Below are 20512 nucleotides of genomic sequence, written 5' to 3'. Positions count from 1 at the left end.
CCTCTCCTGCTCCTCTCCTGCTCCTCTCCTGCTTCCTCCTGCTTCCTCCTGCTCCTCTCCTGCTCCTCTCCTGCTTCCTCCTGCTTCCTCCTACTCCTCTCCTGCTCCTCTCCTGCTTCCTCCTGCTCCTTTCCTGCTCCTCTCCTGCTTCCTCCTGCTCCTTTCCTGCTCCTCTCCTGCTCCTCTCCTGCTCCTCTCCTGCTTCCTCCTGCTTCCTCCTGCTCCTCTCCTGCTCCTCTCCTGCTTCCTCCTGCTCCTCTCCTGCTCCTCTCCTGCTCCTCTCCTGCTCCTCTCCTGCTCCTCTCCTGCTTTCTCCTGCTCCTCTCCTGCTCCTCTCCTGCTCCTCTCCTGCTTCCTCCTGCTCCTCTCCTGCTCCTCTCCTGCTCCTCTCCTGCTTCCTCCTGCTCCTCTCCTGCTCCTCTCCTGCTTCCTCCTGCTTCCTCCTGCTCCTCTCCTGCTCCTCTCCTGCTCCTCTCCTGCTTCCTCCTGCTTCCTCCTGCTTCTCTCCTGCTCCTCTCCTGCTCCTCTCCTGCTCCTCTCCTGCTCTGGTGCTCAACACTGTGGCCTGGGATGTCACTAGACAGACCTTGGGGACTGGAAACCTTCTGGGAGCCAGTGCAGGGAATCGAGGACAGGAGTGATGCGACTCTGAGCCCCAGCTCTGCAGGACCTGATGCCCTTGTGTGGAGTGGGGGGTGCTGTGCACCCCATTGATGGACAGCGGAGTGCGCTGTGTGCTTCTTGGGTGCTCCTGCTGGCGTTTCGGGGCTCTGTGTGCCTATGGTCAGTCTCCAGCTCGAAGTCCAGTTTCGGGGCTCTGCATGCCTGCGATCAGTGTCCAGCTCGAAGTCCAGTTTCGGGGCTCTGCGTGCCTGCGGTCAGTGTCCAGCTCCGAGTGCAGTTTCGGGGCTCTGAGTGCCTGCGGTCAGTCTCCAGCTCCGAGTGCAGTTTCGGGGCTCTGAGTGCCTGCGGTCAGTCTCCAGCTCCGAGTGCAGTTTCGGGGCTCTGAGTGCCTGCGGTCAGTGTCCAGCTCGAAGTCCAGTTTCGGGGCTCTGTGTGCTGCTGTCTGTTGATGCTGATTAAAGTGTGATGAGTCTGATCTAGACAGGCTGAGTGCTGTGTGTTTTTCTTTCTTTCTCCTGCATCACTGATCCCACTTCAATCCCTCTACCCCAGGACTCACAGCCCCAAATACCTGCACCCCATCTGTGACCCCTCTACCCCAGGACTCACAGCCCCAAATACCTGCACCCCATCTGTGACCCCTCTACCCCAGGACTCACAGCCCCAAATACCTGCACCCCATCTGTGACCCCTCTACCCCAGGACTCACAGCCCCAAATACCTGCACCCCATCTGTGACCCCTCTACCCCGGAGGTGACAGCCCCAAAAACCTGCACCCCATCTGTGACCCCTGTACCTGCACGCTCTGCGACACCCTTCATCATTATTACTGTTACCACTGCAGTCAAAACGCCACATCGGTTCTCAGGAAGATGCGGCTGTTTCTTCTCTTAACGCTCGGGGTGTCTGCAGGGGAAACCACAGTTTTGTTTTTTAACTACACTGGCGTGAAATGGCTACTTTCTGAGTCATCGCTCCTCCGCCCTGAGATGCCTGCTCGTCTGCCAGGCTGGCCTCGCCCTCCCCTCCACGGTCTGCAGCGATTCACTACAACTACCATGATGCCCCTGGCTTCCGGTGCCTCCTGGGAGATGTAGTCTTCTGCAAAAAAGATGTAAGCTAAACCGCACGGGCGTCGCCCTTGTCAGGAAATACGATTCCCAGACGCCCTTGCCCCTCAATCCTGGTTGGTTAGAGCGTTTTTTTCCAGATAACGACGAGAAAAAAAACAGAAAAGTTTTGGCATCGCGTTACAGGCTCGTTGTTCAGGTAAAGAAAAGCGTTGACCACACTTTGAAGTTCCTTTCTCTTGCTTGGTGCTCTCTGCGGGTCCGACTGGCCCCTAAGGCTAAGGCTGCTCTGCTCCGGTCCTGCTGCGTGTGCAAACCGGAGTCCGTCCGCGTCTGCGAGGCGTCTGGCTCGGCTCTCGAGGGGGAGGGAAGGAGCGCTTTCTCCTTTGAAAAGTATGTATTTCTGGACGTGCCTACCTGTGCGTTTTAACTTCCTGCTCTCCGCGGCCGCTGACAGCGTTTCTGCGCGTCCCGGGAAGATGAAAACGCAGGCTTTGGGGTTGCGTGTGCGAGTGCGTGTCTTGGACCGTTTCTTCACTCAGCCGGACCGAGCGCGGTTCGCCGAGTGGGTCTGTGCTGGCGAGAGATTCACCGGAGGGACCCGGATCCTCTGGGGACACGTGGATCGGACACTGGGAGCGGGGGGCTTGTTGGGCCGTGGGAGCCCGGGTCTGGGCTGGGCAGGGCAGGGCAGGGCAGCACAGCACACCGGCACGCGTGGGGGTGGGGGTGTCGAGCGCTGTGGAGGCGATCGTCAGATCTTCAGCTCCCCACAGATCTGGTGTGTGTTCACACTGTGTGACAGATGTGTTGTTCTGCTGTCTGTGGAGAGCGCCTGACTGCCTCTGCTCAAAGAGCTCCTTCATGAAGACCAGGCGCTGGTCTGGCCGCAGAGAATGGATTCTGCACCCCAGTCCAGCGCCTTCAACTCCCATCGGAGTGATCGGACTTTCTTGAAGGGCTTCAGTCTGATCCGCTCCAGGTGTGACAGTGCTGTCAGACTCCCAGTGTGCAGCAGTCTGATCCGCTCCAGGTGTGACAGTGCTGTCAGACTCCCAGTGCGCAGCAGTCTGATCCGCTCCAGGTGTGACAGTGCTGTCAGACTCCCAGTGCGCAGCAGTCTGATCCGCTCCAGGTGTGACAGTGCTGTCAGACTCCCAGTGTGCAGCAGTCTGATCCGCTCCAGGTGTGACAGTGCTGTCAGACTCCCAGTGCGCAGCAGTCTGATCCGCTCCAGGTGTGACAGTGCTGTCAGTCAGACTCCCAGTGCGCAGCAGTCTGATCCGCTCCAGGTGTGACAGTGCTGTCAGACTCCCAGTGCGCAGCAGTCTGATCCGCTCCAGGTGTGACAGTGCTGTCAGTCAGACTCCCAGTGCGCAGCAGTCTGATCTGCTCCAGGTGTGACAGTGCTGTCAGTCAGACTCCCAGTGTGCAGCAGTCTGATCCGCTCCAGGTGTGACAGTGCTGTCAGTCAGACTCCCAGTGCGCAGCAGTCTGATCCGCTCCAGGTGTGACAGTGCTGTCAGTCAGACTCCCAGTGCGCAGCAGTCTGATCCGCTCCAGGTGTGACAGTGCTGTCAGTCAGACTCCCAGTGCGCAGCAGTCTGATCCGCTCCAGGTGTGACAGTGCTGTCAGACTCCCAGTGCGCAGCAGTATGATCCGCTCCAGGTGTGACAGTGCTGTCAGTCAGACTCCCAGTGCGCAGCAGTCTGATCCGCTCCAGGTGTGACAGTGCTGTCAGTCAGACTCCCAGTGTGCAGCAGTCTGATCCGCTCCAGGTGTGACAGTGCTGTCAGTCAGACTCCCAGTGCGCAGCAGTCTGATCCGCTCCAGGTGTGACAGTGCTGTCAGACTCCCAGTGTGCAGCAGTCTGATCCGCTCCAGGTGTGACAGTGCTGTCAGACTCCCAGTGTGCAGCAGTCTGATCCGCTCCAGGTGTGACAGTGCCGTCAGTGCGAATGTGTGAGTGAGTGAGAGAGCTGCGCTGACCCGCTGCCCTCAATCCCCAGGCGCAGTGACACACAGTGAGAAATGGGGGGCGCTAGTGAGCCGCGGCCGGTGCAGATCGTCAGTGTGCACAAGGAGGACCACTCCTTCTCCCTGGACGCCAAGGCCCTGGAGGCGGTGCTGCTACAGCCGGAGGTCCGGGACCTGGACGTTGCCGTGGTGTCGGTCGCCGGGGCGTTCCGCAAGGGCAAGTCCTTCCTCCTGGACTTCATGCTGCGCTACATGAAGAGGAAGGTGAGGAGCGCAGAGCACACAAGATACACACTGATACACACACACTGACAGTGACACACGCACACTGACAATGACACACTCACACACTCTTACACACTGACACACACACACTGTCAATGACACACTCACACACTCTTACACACCGACACACACCGATGCACACGCACTGACACACAGACTAAGACACACACACTGACAGTGTCACACTCACACACACCGACTCACGCACACTGACAATGACACACACACTCTTACACACCGACTCACGCACACTGACAATGACACACACACACTGACAATGACACACTCACACACTCTTACACACCGACACACGCACACTGACACACACTGACACACAGACTAAGACACACACACTGACAATGACACACACACTGATGCACACTCACACACTCTTACACACACACACTAAGACACACAGTGACGCACACTCTTACACACCGACACACACACACTGACACACACCGATGCACACGCACTGACAATGACACACACACTGATGCACACTCTTGCACACACTGATGCACACACAATAATACACACACTCTTACACACACTCTCATGCCCTCAGGGCTGAACCTCTCTCCTGTCCTGCAGGATGAAGCTGGAGACTGGCTGGGCTCCGACACCGAGCCCCTGACCGGGTTCTCCTGGCGGGGCGGCTCTGACCCAGAGACCACGGGGATCCAGATCTGGAGCGAGGTGTTCGTGGTGGAGAAGCCCAACGGCAAGGAGGTGCTGAGCCGTCCGGTCCCGTGTGAACGGGCTGAGGAGGTGCTGGTGGCCAGCAGGAGGCGCAGTGCCTCAGCCGCGCTGTAGGGGGCGCCGGTCTCTCTGTAGCGCAGTGCCTCAGCCGCGCTGTAGGGGGCGCCGGTCTCTCTGTAGCGCAGTGCCTCAGCCGCGCTGTAGGGGGCGCCGGTCTCTCTGTAGCGCAGTGCCTCAGCCGCGCTGTAGGGGGCGCCGGTCTCTCTGTAGCGCAGTGCCTCAGCCGCGCTGTAGGGGGCGCCGGTCTCTCTGTAGCGCAGTGCCTCAGCCGCGCTGTAGGGGGCGCCGGTCTCTCTGTAGCGCAGTGCCTCAGCCGCGCTGTAGGGGGCGCCGGTCTCTCTGTAGCGCAGTGCCTCAGCCGCGCTGTGGGGGCGCCGGTCTCTCTGTAGCGCAGTGCCTCAGCCGCGCTGTAGGGGGCGCCGGTCTCTCTGTAGCGCAGTGCCTCAGCCGCGCTGTAGGGGGCGCCGGTCTCTCTGTAGCGCAGTGCCTCAGCCGCGCTGTAGGGGGCGCCGGTCTCTCTGTAGCGCAGTGCCTCAGCCGCGCTGTAGGGGGCGCCGGTCTCTCTGTAGCGCAGTGCCTCAGCCGCGCTGTAGGGGGCGCCGGTCTCTCTGTAGCGCAGTGCCTCAGCCGCGCTGTAGGGGGCGCCGGTCTCTCTGTAGCGCAGTGCCTCAGCCGCGCTGTAGGGGGCGCCGGTCTCTCTGTAGCGCAGTGCCTCAGCCGCGCTGTAGGGGGCGCCGGTCTCTCTGTAGCGCAGTGCCTCAGCCGCGCTGTAGGGGGCGCCGGTCTCTCTGTAGCGCAGTGCCTCAGCCGCGCTGTGGGGGCGCCGGTCTCTCTGTAGCGCAGTGCCTCAGCCGCGCTGTAGGGGGCGCCGGTCTCTCTGTAGCGCAGTGCCTCAGCCGCGCTGTAGGGGGCGCCGGTCTCTCTGTAGCGCAGTGCCTCAGCCGCGCTGTAGGGGGCGCCGGTCTCTCTGTAGCGCAGTGCCTCAGCCGCGCTGTAGGGGGCGCCGGTCTCTCTGTAGCGCAGTGCCTCAGCCGCGCTGTGGGGGCGCCGGTCTCTCTGTAGCGCAGTGCCTCAGCCGCGCTGTAGGGGGCGCCGGTCTCTCTGTAGCGCAGTGCCTCAGCCGCGCTGTAGGGGGCGCCGGTCTCTCTGTAGCGCAGTGCCTCAGCCGCGCTGTAGGGGGCGCCGGTCTCTCTGTAGCGCAGTGCCTCAGCCGCGCTGTGGGGGCGCCGGTCTCTCTGTAGCGCAGTGCCTCAGCTGTGGGAGGTGCTGTCCCTCAGGTGAGATCTTAACCTGGGGACTGATTCCTGTACAGAGCAGGGGTGTCAGTGCTGGGGTCCTGGAGAAACCCCACTCCACGCTGGGACAGCCTGTCCTTCCTGAAACTCACCCATAATCCCCCTTGCGAAGCAGATTGTCCCAACTGCCCTAGTCAGAACTGTGCGTCTCCCAGGTGGGGCCGCTGTGCGTCTCCCAGGTGGCTCTTCGGGGGGGTAAAGTTGTTCCTGTTCTGGATGTGAAGCTCTCTGGGTCTCTTGCTCTTTGTGGACTGTGCCTGTTAAAGAATCCTTGTGAAGAGAATAATTATCTGTCTGACTGCTGGTCTGGCAGGTGGCTGTGCTGCTGATGGACACACAGGGCGCCTTCGACAGCCAGTCCACCGTGAAGGACTGCGCCACCATCTTCGCCCTCAGCACCATGACCAGCTCTGTGCAGGTCAGTGTCGGCTCTCTGTCTCCCTCCCTCTCAGTACTGCGTCCAGCTCTCTGTCCACTCTCTGTCTCCCTTCCCCTCAGTACAGTGTCCAGCCCTCTGTCCACCCCTCAGTACAGTGTCCAGCTCTCTGTCCACCCTCTGTCTCCCTTCCTCTTGGTACACTTACCCCCAGGTCTGTGAGTGGGTGGCTGGATTAATTGATTGATTATTGATTGATTCTTTGCCCCTCTCCTGCAGATCTACAACCTGTCCCAGAACATCCAGGAAGACGACCTGCAGCAGCTGCAGGTCAGTGTGGTCAGGGAGGCCGTCGGCGAGTGTGAAAATGAGCTGCAGAGTGCACATACAGTACAGTCAGTCCTGCTGGTTAATCATGTGTCTCTCCCCCCAGCTGTTCACGGAGTATGGGCGCCTGGCGATGGATGAGATTTTCCTGAAGCCATTCCAGGTACACGGATCCTGCGCCTGGTGACCACTTGGGACACCTCCTGGACTGTATGGTCTGTGCTCTGTGTCCAGGAGCTCTGTGTTGTGGGGTTGTGCTCTGTGTGACCCGTGTCAGGGAGCTCTGTGCTCTGTGTGACCTGTGTCCAGGAGCTCTGTGTTGTGGGGTTGTGCTCTGTGTGACCCGTGTCCGGGAGCTCTGTGCTCTGTGTGACCTGTGTCCAGGAGCTCTGTGTTGTGGGGTTGTGCTCTGTGTGACCCGTGTCAGGGAGCTCTGTGCTCTGTGTGACCTGTGTCCAGGAGCTCTGTGTTGTGGGGTTGTGCTCTGTGTGACCCGTGTCCGGGAGCTCTGTGCTCTGTGTGACCTGTGTCCAGGAGCTCTGTGTTGTGGGGTTGTGCTCTGTGTGACCCGTGTCAGAGAGCTCTGTGCTCTGTGTGACCTGTGTCCAGGAGCTCTGTGTTGTGGGGTTGTGCTCTGTGTGACCCGTGTCAGGGAGCTCTGTGCTCTGTGTGACCTGTGTCCAGGAGCTCTGTGTTGGTGGGGTTCTGCTCTGTTAGATAAAATAACATAAGATCTCTTTATTGGCCCTATACAATCTCTTGTAGTAGGAATGTGTCTTTTCACAGACCCCAGCTTGCTCTCCATGAGACACACAGACAGGGAGAGAAGCTGGGGGTCAGAGCACAGAGTCAGCCATTGTACAGCACCCCTGGAGCAGCTGGGGTGAAGGGCCTTGCTCAGGGGCCCAGTGGAGTAGGTTTCCTCTGCCGGCCGTGGGATATGGACCGGCAACCTTCCAGCCACAGGCGCAGATCCTGAACAACAGAGCCACCATTGCTGACCAGTGCCTTCCTGTAATGATGATGAATATTGATCGGCAGTCGCTGGTTTGGCCTGTATTGGCTTCTTCTCTCACCCTTTTCAGCTTGATTAGCCAGTATTGATCCGACCTGCATGCCTGCGATCTGGCCGGAATTGACTATGTGCTTCTCTGTGTCCCAGTCCCTGATGTTCCTGATCCGAGACTGGAGCTTCCCATACGAGTACAGCTACGGGCTGAAGGGTGGGATGCAGTTCCTGGACAAGCGCCTGCAGGTAGGTCACAGCCAGGGGGCGCCACTTTTCCAGGGGCAAGGATTGTTTGACAGGGCTGGTCTCATGTGATTTACTGAGATTTACTGTGTTGTTTGTGTATAGATGACAGCTGGGCCTATGGTTCAGGTCCGGTCTTGTCAGACCAGGAGGACAGCTGGTCCACTGGTTCAGGTCCGGTCTTGTCAGACGAGGGGGACAGCTGGGCCTGTGGTTCAGGTCCGGTCTTGTCAGACCAGGAGGACAGCTGGGCCTATGGTTCAGGTCCGGTCTTGTTAGACCAGGAGGACAGCTGGGCCTTTGGTTCAGGTCCGGTCTTGTCAGACGAGGGGGACAGCTGGGCCTGTGGTTCAGGTCCGGTCTTGTTAGACTGGGAGGACAGATGGCCCAGTGGTTCAGGTCTGGTCTTGTCAGACTGGGAGGACAGCTGGTCAGGTGGTTCAGGTCCAGTCTTGTTAGACTGGGAGGACAGCTGGTCTAGTGGTTCTGATCTGATCTTGTTCTCATTATCATTCCCTTGCTCCCAGGTGAAGGACGCTCAGCACGAGGAGATCCAGACGGTCCGGAAACACATCCACTCCTGCTTCTCCAATGTCTCCTGCTTCCTGCTGCCACACCCGGGGTTAAAGGTCGCCACAAGCCCCTCCTTCTCCGGCCAGCTCAGCGGTACTGCCCCCTCTCTAAGCCTGCCTTGACAGCTGGACTCCCACTGCGGGGCAGTCTGATCCGCTCCTGGTTTTACGGTGCTTGTTTCAGCTGGTAAATCCCGGAGTGGTTGGGACTGCTGTGCCGGTGGATTGTTTTCTGTGCCCTGGTCAGTGATGGGCGTCGCTCAAACTGTATTTCAGTGCGGTAAAAGCATTTTTTTTTACTTTGCCTGGCAAGTCAGTTGAGCACAAACTGCAGGTGCGTTTATACAGTTTCCACTGGGGCGAGCCGAGAGACGTACCCAGTCAGGGGTCAGGATTCGGGTGCCGGCCCCCGGTCTCGATCGAGCTGTCTGACAGCGGCTGCTCTGGTCTGTCCCAGATATCGCAGCGGAGTTCAAGTCGGAGCTGCAGGCCTTCATCCCGCTGGTGCTCCAGCCGCAGAAGCTCATGGAGAAGGAGATCAACGGAGCCAAAGTCACCTGCCGCGGGCTGCTGGAGTACTTCAAGGTCAGGGAGTACTCCTCTCTCTCTGCTCTCTGCTCTCTGCTCCTGTCTCTCTCTGCTCTCTCTGCTCCTGTCTCTCTCTGCTCTCTCTGCTCCCGTCTCTCTCTGCTCTCTCTGCTCCCGTCTCTCTCTGCTCTCTCTGCTCCCGTCTCTCTCTGCTCTCTGCTCCCGTCTCTCTCTGCTCTCTGCTCCTGTCTCTCTCTGCTCCTGTCTCTCTCTGCTCTCTGCTCCTGTCTCTCTCTGCTCCTGTCTCTCTCTGCTCCTGTCTCTCTCTGCTCTCTGCTCCTGTCTCTCTCTGCTCCTGTCTCTCTCTGCTCTTGCTCCTCTCTTTCTGCTCCTCTCTGTGCAGTGCATGACAGATGCACGTGATGATGAGGATGATGAAGGTGCTCTGTGCTGTGTTCCAGGCCTACATCAAGATCTACCAGGGTGAGGACCTGCCACACCCTAAATCCATGCTCCAGGTAAGCCCGCAGATCCCAGCGTCTGTGTCTGGCCCTGTAGCGGACCCCGGCCTGTCCCATGGTGCCATTCCTGGGTCTTCCCTAGCGTCTGTGTCAGGCCCCACTGTCACCCTCCGCCTGGGCCGTGTCAGAGACCCGCACTGCTGCCACAGACGAACACTCAGCAGGCCAGCCCGGTGCCAGTGTGCGCTGTGCCAGTGCTCTGTGCCAGTGTACTCTTCTGCACCAGTGTGCCCTGTGCCAGTGCTCTGTGCTAGTCTGAGCCAGTCTGCTCTGTGCCAGTCTGTACCAGTGCCCTGTGCCACTGTGCTCTGTACTAGTGCCCTGTGCCAGTCTGTACCAGTCTGCCCTGTGCCAGTCTGTACCAGTGCCCTGTGCCAGTGCTCTGTACTAGTGCTCTGTGCCAGTCTGTACCAGTATGCCTTGTGCCAGTCTGTGCCAGTGCCCTGTGCCAGTCTGTGCCAGTCTGCCCTGTGCCAGTCTGTACCAGTGCCCTGTACCAGTGCTCTGTGCCAGTCTGTACCAGTCTGTGCCAGTCTGTACCAGTGCCCTGTGCCAGTCTGTACCAGTCTGTACCAGTCTGCCCTGTGCCAGTGCTCTGTACTAGTGCTCTGTGCCAGTCTGTACCAGTCTGCCCTGTGCCAGTGCTCTGTACCAGTGCTCTGTGCCAGTCTGTACCAGTCTGCCTTGTGCCAGTCTGTGCCAGTGCCCTGTTCTCCGACCTGCTTGAGCAGCTGATCCTGGTCTCTGCCTCTTCCAGGCCACCGCAGAGGCCAACAACCTGGCCGCCGTGGCAGCAGCCAAGGACCTGTACTACAAGCAGATGGAGAAGGTGAGTCAGTCCTCCGGGCAGCAGGGGGCGCTGTGGGCTCCGCCCTCGGGCTATCGCCGGATCGGGGTCAGGGTGGCCAGAGCAGCAGAGTCCTGATTGGCTGAGGAGCCGGGGGTGGGTGGTGTGCATTTTAATTGGTCAGAGACGGGCGGAGACGGGACCCGCCGTGCGAGGGCCCCGTGGAGCTGTCCGGCACGCTGCCTGTCTGAACTGCGCTGCCCCCCCTCCCCCCGCAGGTGTGCGGAGGGGACCTGCCCTACGTGGCGCCCGAGTCGCTGGAGGAGAAACACGCCTTCCACTGCGCCGAGTCCCTGGAGCTCTTCGGCCGCACCAAGAAGATGGGCGGCGCGACGTTCTCCGAGCGCTACCGGCAGCAGCTGGCCGGCGACCTGGAGCAGCTGTGGGCCGACTTCCAGAAGCACAACCAGAGCAAGAACGTGTTCAGCGCCTTCCGCACGCCCGCCGTGCTCTTCGTGCTGCTCGCCGGCCTCTACCTGCTGTCGGGCCTGGCCGGCTTCGTGGGGCTCGCCCTGGTGGCCGGCCTGTGCAACTGCGGCATCGGCCTGGCGCTGGCGGCCATGCTGGCCTGGGCGCTGATCCGCTACTCCGGCCAGTACCGCGAGGTGGGCCAGGCCATCGACTCCAGCGCCGGCTTCATGCTGGAGAAGGTGGGTGGCGCCGGCGGGGGGCGGGGGGCTGGGGCTCGGGGGGCGCCCTCGTGCGCCGGGGCCTCACGGCGTCTTGCCTTCTCTCTCCTAGGCCACCGTGGTCATCAACAGCTCCCGAGGGGCGGCCGTGCAGCAGGGGAAGAAGTCCAGCTAGCCAGGGGGACGTCCAGCTGGCCCAGCAGCGCCCCCTGCTGTTACTGCACCGTGCCTTAACACCCCTCCCGCCGACACACAGAACTGCCCCCACGTTGCCCCCTCTGTGTGTCTCCTGCCTGTCTGTTTCTTAGTCCAGCCTGTCTCTCTGTGTCTCAGTCCTGCCTGTCTCTCTGTGCTGCCTCTCTCACTGCCTGTCTGTCTCTCTCTGTGTCTCTTTGTCTCAGTGCTGTCTGTCTCTCTGTGTCTCAGTCCTGCCTGTCTGTCTCTCTCTGTGTCTCTTTGTCTCAGTCCTGCCTGTCTGTCTCCCTCTGTCTCTCTGTGTCTCAGTCCTGCCTGTCTGTCTCTCTCTGTCTCTCTGTGTCTCAGTCCTGCCTGTCTGTCTCTCTGTGTCTCCGTGTCTGTCTGCAGGTCTCACACTGACCAGTTGCTCACTGTCCAGGCAGGAGCCTTTGTTTGTGTGATGTTTTTTTAAAATATAGCATTTCCTCTTATTTCTATATATATTTTTTGTAAAGGATGTTACACGAAAGAACAAAGCTCTTAAACCAAATAAAAGGCGTGTGAAGAAGCGAGCTGTCCGTCTCTCTGTGTCTCAGTCCTGCCTGTCTGTCTCTCTGTGTCTCAGTCCAGCCTGTCTGTCTCTCTGTGTCTCAGTGCTGCCTGTCTGTCTCTCTGTCTCTCTGCCTCCGGCCGCCAGGGGGCGAGCCCGCGCGCCGCTCGCCGTTCTCGTTGTCATGGCGACGCCGAGCGGTCGGCGAGCGGCGCGTGCCCGGGGCGCTAATGGCGCTGCGCCGTCGCACCCCGCTGCACCCCGCCGGCGCCGAGGAGCGGACTGGTGACCCCCAAACACCCACCCACCCGCCGTGACCGCCAGCGCGCGCACCGTCGCGACACGGCTCGCGATATGTCGTCGAGCCGATTTTCAAGGGCGCGTGCCAGTGTGCGGGTGAAGAAAACGGAAGTAACGGCCTTCGCTCGTCTGCAGCGAGTGTGGTTTCTGAACCGTTAAAACTGATCAGCATCGCAAACGTCACGCATTTCTTTCTGAAGGGGGGGGGAGGGGGTGAACTTCATTTCCCATCAGCCAGCGGGGAATGACCCTTGACCCCGAGCAACAGCGTTTCCTTCTCTGAGCGAGCGCGCCAGCAGCGGAGATAAAAGCACTGCGCGTGAAGCGGGTCGGAGAGAGGATCGGTGCTCGGAGCCCCGTTATTTCCGAGCTCCCTGCTGGAGCAGAATCGCCGCCGCGGAGCGACCCTGCGGCCTGCTGCAGCCGCCCGCTCGGCTCGCGCGCCGCGAGGCCCCGATTGCCTTATATGGCGAGGAGCGACACGAGCCGCTGTGGCGTGAGGCGCGCGGCGTTCGATTCGCTTCCATATTTGGAAGTGAGTTTCGTGAACCTGACAGGAGGGGGGCGGGGGGACGCGCGCGGAGCTCCGCACGAGCGTGCTGCTGCAAACCAGGAAGCTCTTCGGAGTGGGAGCGCAGCTCGCGAGCGGTCCGGGCGGGTTCGGGGTGTCATTGCTGCGCCTCAGCTCGTCTCTTCCTATAGGAGCTGTAACTCGCTGAGGCGCCTGCATGAGCTTCTCCTGTCTGTGCAGCCGGGCTCGTCTCTGCCTCAGCCTCCCCCTGCCTCTTCCCCTGTCTGCCTCCCCCTCCCCCTGCCTCTCCCCCTGTCTGCCTCAGCCTCTCCCCCTGTCTGCCTCCCGCTCCCCCTGCCTCTCCCCCTGTCTGCCTCCCCCTCCCCCTGCCTCTCCCCCTGTCTGCCTCCCCCTCCCCCTGCCTCTCCCCCTGTCTGCCTCCCCCTCCCCCTGCCTCTCCCCCTGTCTGCCTCAGCCTCTCCCCCTGTCTGCCTCAGCCTCCCCCTCACCCTGCCTCACCCTCCCCCTGCCTCTCCCCCTGTCTGCCTCAGCCTCTCCCTGTCTCTCCCCCCGTCTGCCTCACCCTCACCCTGCCTCTCCCCCTGTCTGCCTCAGCCTCTCCCTGTCTCTCCCCCTGCCAGTTTGACGCTCTATTGGCACCACCAGTGAATAAATCAGTGTTGCCAAATCAGATACAATGAACATAAAATCTACAGATATTTACAATATTGACTCTGACTCTCTCCCTGCCCCCCCAGCCATGACTGCCTCTCTCTCCTGTCAATCGGACCCCCAGTGTACCCCTCTCAGATCCACTCCAGGGTTCCCAGCTCCAGAGTCCGGCACCAGCCGATTGATTCTGAGGGAGCGGTATTATGATGTTTGTGTAAGAAGTGATGAACAGTACTGTGTGAATTTGGGCGTGTGCGCGCAATCGGTGACCAAGGGCCGTTTCTTACTCGCTGCGGCGACAGATCTTGATGTCAAACAGTGCCTGAGGGCACCGAGTGACAGATCACGGCCGGCAAGCAGCACGCTGCGCATTACGTCACCGACTCCTGGCATCCTGCTTGCCATCATGGCGGGCCGAGGAACTACAATTCTCATGATGAGGGGCGAGGAGGAAAACTACGTTTCCCATGAGCCTACTCGCGTGATGCGGAAGTAGTTTTCCTCTTTCTTTTCCCTGTGAAACGGTTTTACGTGTTGTGGCGTTATCTGTTCGTGTCTATCGCCATACAGGCATGGACTGCCAACCCCCAGAGAAAGCACCTCGATCAGTGTCAATGTTTATTTCTTATTTCAATCAGCCGTGAACACTGTCCTGCCTCTCGGTGATGGAGGCAGACATGCAAGGGAACAGAGCCCCTCTCTGGCCTCACGGACTACATCTCCCATGAATCCTTGCGGGCGGCGGGCGCGTTCCCCGGATGCTGCTCCCTCCCCTTATGGTGGGGCGGCGTGCCTCGCGCCTGTGCTCAGTGTGCGGGATCCCGGACAGACAAGCAAGTGTCTCGAGCAGCTCATTCAGCTCTGCAGTCCAGCTCCCCGATCTTCACAAGCCGACAAAATGGTACGTAGCGCCCCGGCTCGCCCGCTGTCTTACCGCTCGCAGCCCGGGCTTGGCTTAGGCGTGTGGATTGTGCCTGCGTGGGTTTTTTTCCGCGTTTTAGGCCAGCTAGCCGGGCGATGTGACGGTGCATTGTTGCTGCACAGAGAGGATGCCGGCGCCATTTCCTCTCCCTGCCCGTGCAGGCCCGCACGCGGCCGGGCGCCCGGCCCTTTGTTCCCGTCCTCTCGCGCTGCCCGGCCGGCTCGCCAGCCCGGGAGCGGACCGCACCGGACCGGACCGCGGGCTGCGCTGCCCTGTGTTCTCGCTGGCGGGGGCGCCCCTCCCTCCGCTGCGGGGTGCCCGGGGCGGATAACGGTGCGGAGTCGCCCTGCCGCATCTCGAGCGTCTTTTTGTCAATCTAAATATAGCGCGCGCCGGCCCCACCCATCGTGTTCTGGCTCGCGGCGGACCCGGCTTCCTCCCCTCCCTCGAGGCCGGCCGGGGCGCGCGAGCTTGACAGCAGCGATGTCGGCGCTCGAGCCACCCCGGCTACCGGCTCGCGCTCGCCGGCCGGCCGGCCCGCCAGCCGCTGCGGCTCCGGGTCCCGGCGGCTCGGCTCGGTTCGGGCCCTCAAGGTGCCCCCCGGCTGGGCTGGGAGTTTGAAGGCGCCCCGGGCGTGTCGGTCCGGAGCCCAGCAGCCCGGCAGGAGCGTCTTTGTGTGGGAGGAGACGGGCCGACACCCCGGACCCGGACCCGCTCGGCTCGGGAGGAGGAGGAGCGGGGGGGGTGAAGAAGCCGGCGGGGCGGGTCTGGGGTGCCCCCCGGCCGCTGTGCGCACGGAGCCCCGACCCGGCAGTGCGAAAGAGGAAGCGCTGCTGCGGGGAGGAGGAGGAAGAGGAAGAGGAGGGGGGCGACTCTCTCCTCTCGTCCTCCCGCCGTCTCCCCAGCGGCTCGGTTGCCCCCGGACCCCGGTTCAAGTCCGCCCCCGCCCCCCGTTATTCTCCCGGGGGGAGACCCGGTCCCCCCGATCCGCCGCTCGCGCGCAGGTGGCGGATGACGCCGCAGTTTTTGAGCGGAGGAAGAGGAGGAGACCGCCGCCAGGCCCGGGTCTGTGGTGAAATAGTGCCGACAGCCCGGCCGCGCCCGGCGGGAGCAGAACCGCTCGGGGCGCTTCCGCCGCCAGCACCCCGAGGGGCCCGGGGCCCCTGAGGCCCGTGTGGCTGAACCCGCTCTCGAGGCTTGAAAATGAAGATTTCCTGTGCGCATCTCCCGCTTCCGACAGCGGAGGGACCCAGAGATACCGTTAACCGTCTCGCACGAGCAGGATTTGAATCTGTCTCGCTGACACACGCGCCCTTTTTTGGTCAAACCGGGAGGCGAGCGAGCGAGCGCGCGCCTGTCTGTGTGTGTGTGCGCGCACGCGCGCGCGCGGGGATTCGGAGCATGAGGAAGTGCTGCCGCAGTATCGCGCGAGTTCGTGCAGGAGGGGGAGAGGAAGTGGCCGGTCTGCGATCTGGGCCGGGCCGGGCCGGCTGCTGTGTCGGCCAGGAGGAGCAGAGCCTGGGGGGGTCTGCTGCTGTGTCGGCCAGGAGGAGCAGAGCCTGGGGGGGTCTGCTGCTCCAGGGGCCCGACTGCTCTGTTCAAACTGAGCTCTGGCCAGGTTCTGCTCAGTACCTCAGCTGTCTGACCGGGAGGACAGCTGGGCCTGTGGTTCTTGTCCAGTGCTGCCAGACCGGGAGGACAGCTGGGCCTGTGGTTCTTGTCCAGTGCTGCCAGACCGGGAGGACAGCTGGGCCTGTGGTTCAGGTCCGGTCTTGTCAGACCGAGAGGACAGCTGGGCCTGTGGTTCAGGTCCGGTCTTGTCAGACCGAGAGGACAGCTGGGCCTGTGGTTTAGGTCCAGTCCTGTCTGACCTGGATGACAGCTGGGCCTGTGGTTCTGGTCCAGTCCTGTCAGACCGGGAGGACAGCTGGGCCTGTGGTTCTGGTCCAGTCCTGTCAGACCGAGAGGGCAGCTGTCCTGGTGGTTCTGGTCCGGTCCTGTCTGACTGGCTGGTGCCGGTCGGGTTGTCGTCTCTGTCTGATCCCGCGCTCGGCCCCGCAGACCTCCGGCGTGACCGTGACGGACGACGTCATCATGGTGTTCAACGAGATGAAGGTGCGCAAGGCGCAGGCGGGCGAGGAGGAGAAGCGGCGGAGGAAGAAGGCGGTGCTCTTCTGCCTCAGCGAGGACAAGAAGCACATCGTGCTGGAGGAGGGGCGCGAGATCCTGCTGGGCGAGGTGGGCACCACCATCGACGACCCCTACCTGCACTTCGTCAAGATGCTGCCCCCCGACGACTGTCGCTACGCGCTGTACGACGCCACGTACGAGACCAAGGAGACCAAGAAGGAGGACCTGGTCTTCATCTTCTGGTGAGGGGGGGGGTGAGGAGGGTGTGTGTGTACCTGGTGTGAGGAGGGTGTGTACCTGGTGTGAGGAGGGTGTGTGCGTGGGGTGAGGGGTGTGTGTGCGCGTGTGTACCTGGCGTGAGGAGGGTGTGTGCGTGGCGTGAGGGAGGGGGTGTGCGTAGGGGGGTGTGTGTACCTGGCGTGGGGTGAGGGGGGTGTGTGTGTGCGTGGCATGAGGGGGGTGGGGGTGTGTGTGTGTACCTGGCGTGAGGAGGGGGTGTGCGTGGGGTGAGGGGGGGGGTGTGTGTGTGTGTACCTGGCGTGGGGTGAGGAGGGGGTGTGTGTGCGTGGCATGAGGGGGGTGGGGGTGTGTGTGTGTACCTGGCGTGAGGGGGTGTGTCTCAGACTGCCCCTCTGTGCTGCAGGGCGCCGGAGAGTGCCCCGCTGAAGAGTAAGATGATCTACGCCAGCTCCAAGGACGCCATCAAGAGGAAGTTCACAGGTGAGCAGGAGGGCAGCAGCCTGGCGGTGCTCTGACTGTGGGCTGCTGGGAGGGGTCTGACCAGGGGGAGGGGCCTCTGGGCAGAGTGGGAGGGGCTGTGGTTGAGTGGGAGGTGCCTCTGGGTCAATGGGAGGGGCTGTGGCTGAGTGGGAGGGGCCTCTGGGCCAGGGGAGGGGCTGTGGTTGAGTGGGAGGTGCCTCTGGGTCAATGGGAGGGGCTGTGGCTGAGTGGGAGGGGCCTCTGGGCCAGGGGAGGGGCTGTGGCCGAGTGGGAGGGGCTCAGAGGTCAGGGGTGGGTGAGGTTATGGTGCCGTTTCCTCACAGTGGTGGCTCTGGGTTCGAGCAGCGCTGCGCTGGTTGTGTTCTTGCCGAAACACTGACGAGCGCCTCCCGTCTGTCCCCCCCGCAGGCATCAAGCACGAGTGGCAGGTAAACGGTTTGGAGGACATCAAGGACCGACGCACCCTGGCCGAGAAGCTGGGCGGCGCCTCCGTCGTCTCCCTGGAGGGGAGCCCTGTATAAATCGAGGCCCAGGCTTCTCCGGGGCCTCCACTCACTGCAGGCCTGGCTGTCCATTCCGCGGGGGGGTGGGGGGGGCAGGGGAGAGGGGGACAGGGAGGGGGGAGTGCTTGCGGCCTCCCCCCCCCCCCCCTCCTCCCCCCAGAGTCACTCGGTTTCATTTTCAAAACAAGAAGTCTACAGGACACGCTCAAAAAGATTAAAAAAACAAACAAAACAAAACCAGATGAAGGAAATTAAAATAGATTATTACTCTCGCCTTTCTGCTTTTCTCGCTAAAGCTGATGTTGGGGAATTCTGGGGCCCGATGCGAACGAGCTCCGCGAGGAGTCGGGGTGTCGATCAGACTCGGGGAACGGGGTGACTTGTGGGGGGCGCTGGTCTGCTGGTGGCGACCTGCCCAGCAGCTGAGCCCTCACAGGTCCGACCCATTCCAGCTGGGAGTTGATCCATATTTGTTTTTCAGTCTGTTTCCTTTGACATTTCCATGCTGTAACATTATTTAAGTGAAGCATTCCTTGGAGAGAGAGAGGGGGTAACGAAGGCGGGGAGAAGCTTGTGCCTGGGCCCAAGGCAACAGCAGCAGACTGGAGAACAGGAAGTCTGTGTTGTTTTTGTATCGTCTCGTATCTAATAAAAAGCACTAAACTTTCCCGTTGTCTGCGAGTCTTCCTTCACCGGGCCCTGGGGGGCGCTGTAGCTGGGGTGTCCTGGGTCCCCGGGCTGCTGGAGGGCCGGGGGAGATGGGGGCTGGTCCAGCCGCAGGCTGCAGAGCTCCACCTGCTGGTGTGTGAGGGAGTTGCACCACAAGGAAGAACTGCAGGAGGCTGCGGTATTGCAGCAGGGGGATGAAAACTGGTTAGAGCTGGTGCTGTAGCGCCCTCTTGTGGAGCCCTGGGATATTGCATGTTTAACTTGTTGAGGGCTGCTGTTGCTGTATTGCTGAATCGCTCTGCTGGTGCCTGGGGAGGGGGGGGGGGGTGACTTAAACCCAAAGGGGCAGACCATGGGGTGGACCAGGGCGGTCCAGTCCTGGGCTGGGAGGGCTGCTCAGTGTGCCTGAGGGGTCTCTGGGCCTCTGCAAAGCAGCAGTACCTGAAGAAGGGGGAGAAACTGTTAAATTCTTCCAGTACAGGTAGGCTGGCCAGCAGGGACCTGGGCTGGACACACTGACCCTGCAGGACCGGGACTGGACAGCCCTGTTCTAGACACACTGACCCTCTAGGACCTGGACAGCCCTGTTCTGGACACTGACCCTGCAGGACCGGGACTGGACAGCCCTGTTCTGGACACACTGACCCTCTAGGAACTGGACAGCCCTGTTCTGGACACTGACCCTGCAGGACCGGGACTGGACAGCCCTGTTATCAGTCTTCACAGCACACAGAATCTGAGGTCAGGTTCAGGAGCTGACATCACGCAGCCTGCAGGGAGGTGATGCAGATGCAGTTCTTGTCTGAAAGCGGCATGTTCTGTGGGGGAAAAAAGGTGAACCATAAAAATCTGTTGCCACGTCTCTGCGATTCCTCCCTAAAGGAGCTCCAATTTGCCCTGTTCTCTTCGTGTTGCTTTTCTGCCTCTGTGACATATTTAATATTCTGGGCAGAAATAAGAATAAAATCATTTAATATAAACCCACGCATTTTGAAAAATCCAGTGAAAAGGAAAACAGTTTAGTTTCAGTCGGACTCCCGGTGCGCAGCAGTCTGATCCGCTCCAGGTGGATACAGATCCTGGGTAATACCTCTAGCATGTAAGTCCTCTGCTTCATCTGTGTAATTTGCGTAATAATCTGTTATTGATTTCAGAAGCTGACTTTCTGGCTCAGCGGGGCGAGTCTGCACTCGCCGGAGCCGCTGTGCGCGGGTGCTCCCCCAGGCCCTCCCTCCTCTCCTAACGGTATCCCGCCTCCCGTGTCCCAGCCTGTCCGGACCCGCCCGGACCTGCCCAGAATGTAACAGTCAGGGCGCCCGAGGTGCAGGCAGGGCCGCTGGGCTGCTGGGCCGCTCCGTGTCAGGCCTGTGCAGGCGGAGAGGACCGGAAGCAAAGGTTCCCGCTGGCAGTGACGAGTGGAGTTCGCGCTGGCAGAGGGCACTGCAATGACACGGACCCCCCAGCAGGAGGAGCTCTTTCCCCGGACATGGCTCGCAGGCCTGCAGTGGAGCTGCGCAGCTGAGGGTTCCAGTCTTCATCTCTGCGCAGGCGAGCTCTGTTGGGGGGGGGGATCTTGTCACGCACCTGTGCACAGACACACGGTTTGCTGTCTGTCTGCTACTGCAGGCAGGTCGGGAGAGGAAGCCTGAGAGGCTCTCAGCCCCTCGTGCCCCTGCCTGTGACTCAGCGGCTCCTGCCTCACAGGTCCAACCAGTTCACTTACAGACAGCGACTCTCACTGTACCCCCCAACTCGGACTGCATCTCTACACACAGCAGAGCACAGCCCAGTGAGATCAGGGTAAAAGCACAGTACAGCGCAGTAGAGCCCAGTGAGATCAGGGTAAAAGCACAGTACAGTGCAGTAGAGCCCAGTGAGATCAGGGTGAAAGCACAGTACAGTGCAGTAGAGCCCAGTGAGATCAGGGTAAAAGCCCAGTACAGCGCAGTAGAGCCCAGTGAGATCAGGGTAAAAGCACAGTACAACACAGTAGAATCCAGTGAGATCAGGGTAAAAGCACAGTGCGATTGGCAGTGCTGGAAGTTTGCTGGAACCGCAGGGTGAAGGTTAAGGGAACAGTGGTAAGAATTCTGTACAGCCTCAAGGCTGTTGTCCTGCTACATGCAGCGAGTGAGCTCTGCAGTGTGCGCCACCACTGTGCTTGTGTAACATCGTCTGGTGACATCTTGCTGTATAAGTGCCCAGGGAGCGTCGGACTGGCAGGACCAGCAGGGGGCGCTGCCACAGGCATGCGAGGAATGTCTTGATGGGTGTGGCTGAACCAGTTCTTC

The 20512-nt window shown here is 61.0% G+C and overlaps 2 protein-coding genes across 3 annotated transcripts; both read left to right on the top strand.

The window, feature by feature from the left end:
* Nucleotides 1-1736: 1736 nt before the first annotated feature.
* atl3 (atlastin 3) lies at nucleotides 1737-11812 on the top strand. Of its 2 annotated transcripts, none has more exons than XM_088608607.1 (13): nucleotides 1737-1894; nucleotides 3706-3937; nucleotides 4553-4690; nucleotides 6329-6433; nucleotides 6671-6721; nucleotides 6825-6881; nucleotides 7881-7973; nucleotides 8498-8636; nucleotides 9000-9127; nucleotides 9532-9588; nucleotides 10349-10420; nucleotides 10657-11088; nucleotides 11180-11812. In XM_088608607.1, the coding sequence occupies exons 2-13, from the start codon at nucleotides 3728-3730 to the stop codon at nucleotides 11240-11242; spliced, it is 1545 nt and encodes a 514-aa protein (XP_088464733.1). In that variant the 5' UTR covers nucleotides 1737-1894; nucleotides 3706-3727; the 3' UTR covers nucleotides 11243-11812. The 2 variants fall into 2 exon arrangements, with proteins under 2 accessions (XP_088464733.1, XP_088464732.1); XM_088608606.1 differs by having other exon boundaries at nucleotides 1821-2088.
* A 2174-nt stretch (nucleotides 11813-13986) lies between these two features.
* On the top strand, nucleotides 13987-18219 carry cfl1 (cofilin 1). Its single transcript, XM_088608608.1, has 4 exons — nucleotides 13987-14178; nucleotides 16261-16571; nucleotides 16973-17049; nucleotides 17458-18219. Exons 1-4 carry the CDS (start codon nucleotides 14002-14004, stop codon nucleotides 17568-17570), a joined length of 678 nt encoding a protein of 225 aa, XP_088464734.1. The 5' UTR covers nucleotides 13987-14001; the 3' UTR covers nucleotides 17571-18219.
* Nucleotides 18220-20512: the final 2293 nt, after the last annotated feature.

The sequence above is a fragment of the Lepisosteus platostomus genome, chromosome 16 (assembly GCF_059453375.1).
Source record: "Lepisosteus platostomus isolate fLepPlt1 chromosome 16, fLepPlt1.hap1, whole genome shotgun sequence".
In the NCBI taxonomy this organism is placed as follows: Eukaryota; Metazoa; Chordata; class Actinopteri; order Semionotiformes; family Lepisosteidae; genus Lepisosteus; species Lepisosteus platostomus.
Note: the sequence above shows the minus strand (reverse complement) of the source record. Positions and strands in the feature narration are given on the sequence as shown.

Bases quoted from the DNA above. Each gene is read 5' to 3' on its own strand.
- atl3 (XM_088608607.1), top strand. From the start codon at position 3,728: ATGGGGGGCGCTAGTGAGCCGCGGCCGGTGCAGATCGTCAGTGTGCAC. The intron at 6,882-7,880 runs GTACACGGATCC...TCTGTGTCCCAG, and splicing joins TTTTCCTGAAGCCATTCCAG to TCCCTGATGTTCCTGATCCG. The intron at 11,089-11,179 runs GTGGGTGGCGCC...TCTCTCTCCTAG, and splicing joins CCGGCTTCATGCTGGAGAAG to GCCACCGTGGTCATCAACAG.
- cfl1 (XM_088608608.1), top strand. From the start codon at position 14,002: ATGAATCCTTGCGGGCGGCGGGCGCGTTCCCCGGATGCTGCTCCCTCC. The intron at 16,572-16,972 runs GTGAGGGGGGGG...TCTGTGCTGCAG, and splicing joins GACCTGGTCTTCATCTTCTG to GGCGCCGGAGAGTGCCCCGC. The intron at 17,050-17,457 runs GTGAGCAGGAGG...TCCCCCCCGCAG, and splicing joins CATCAAGAGGAAGTTCACAG to GCATCAAGCACGAGTGGCAG.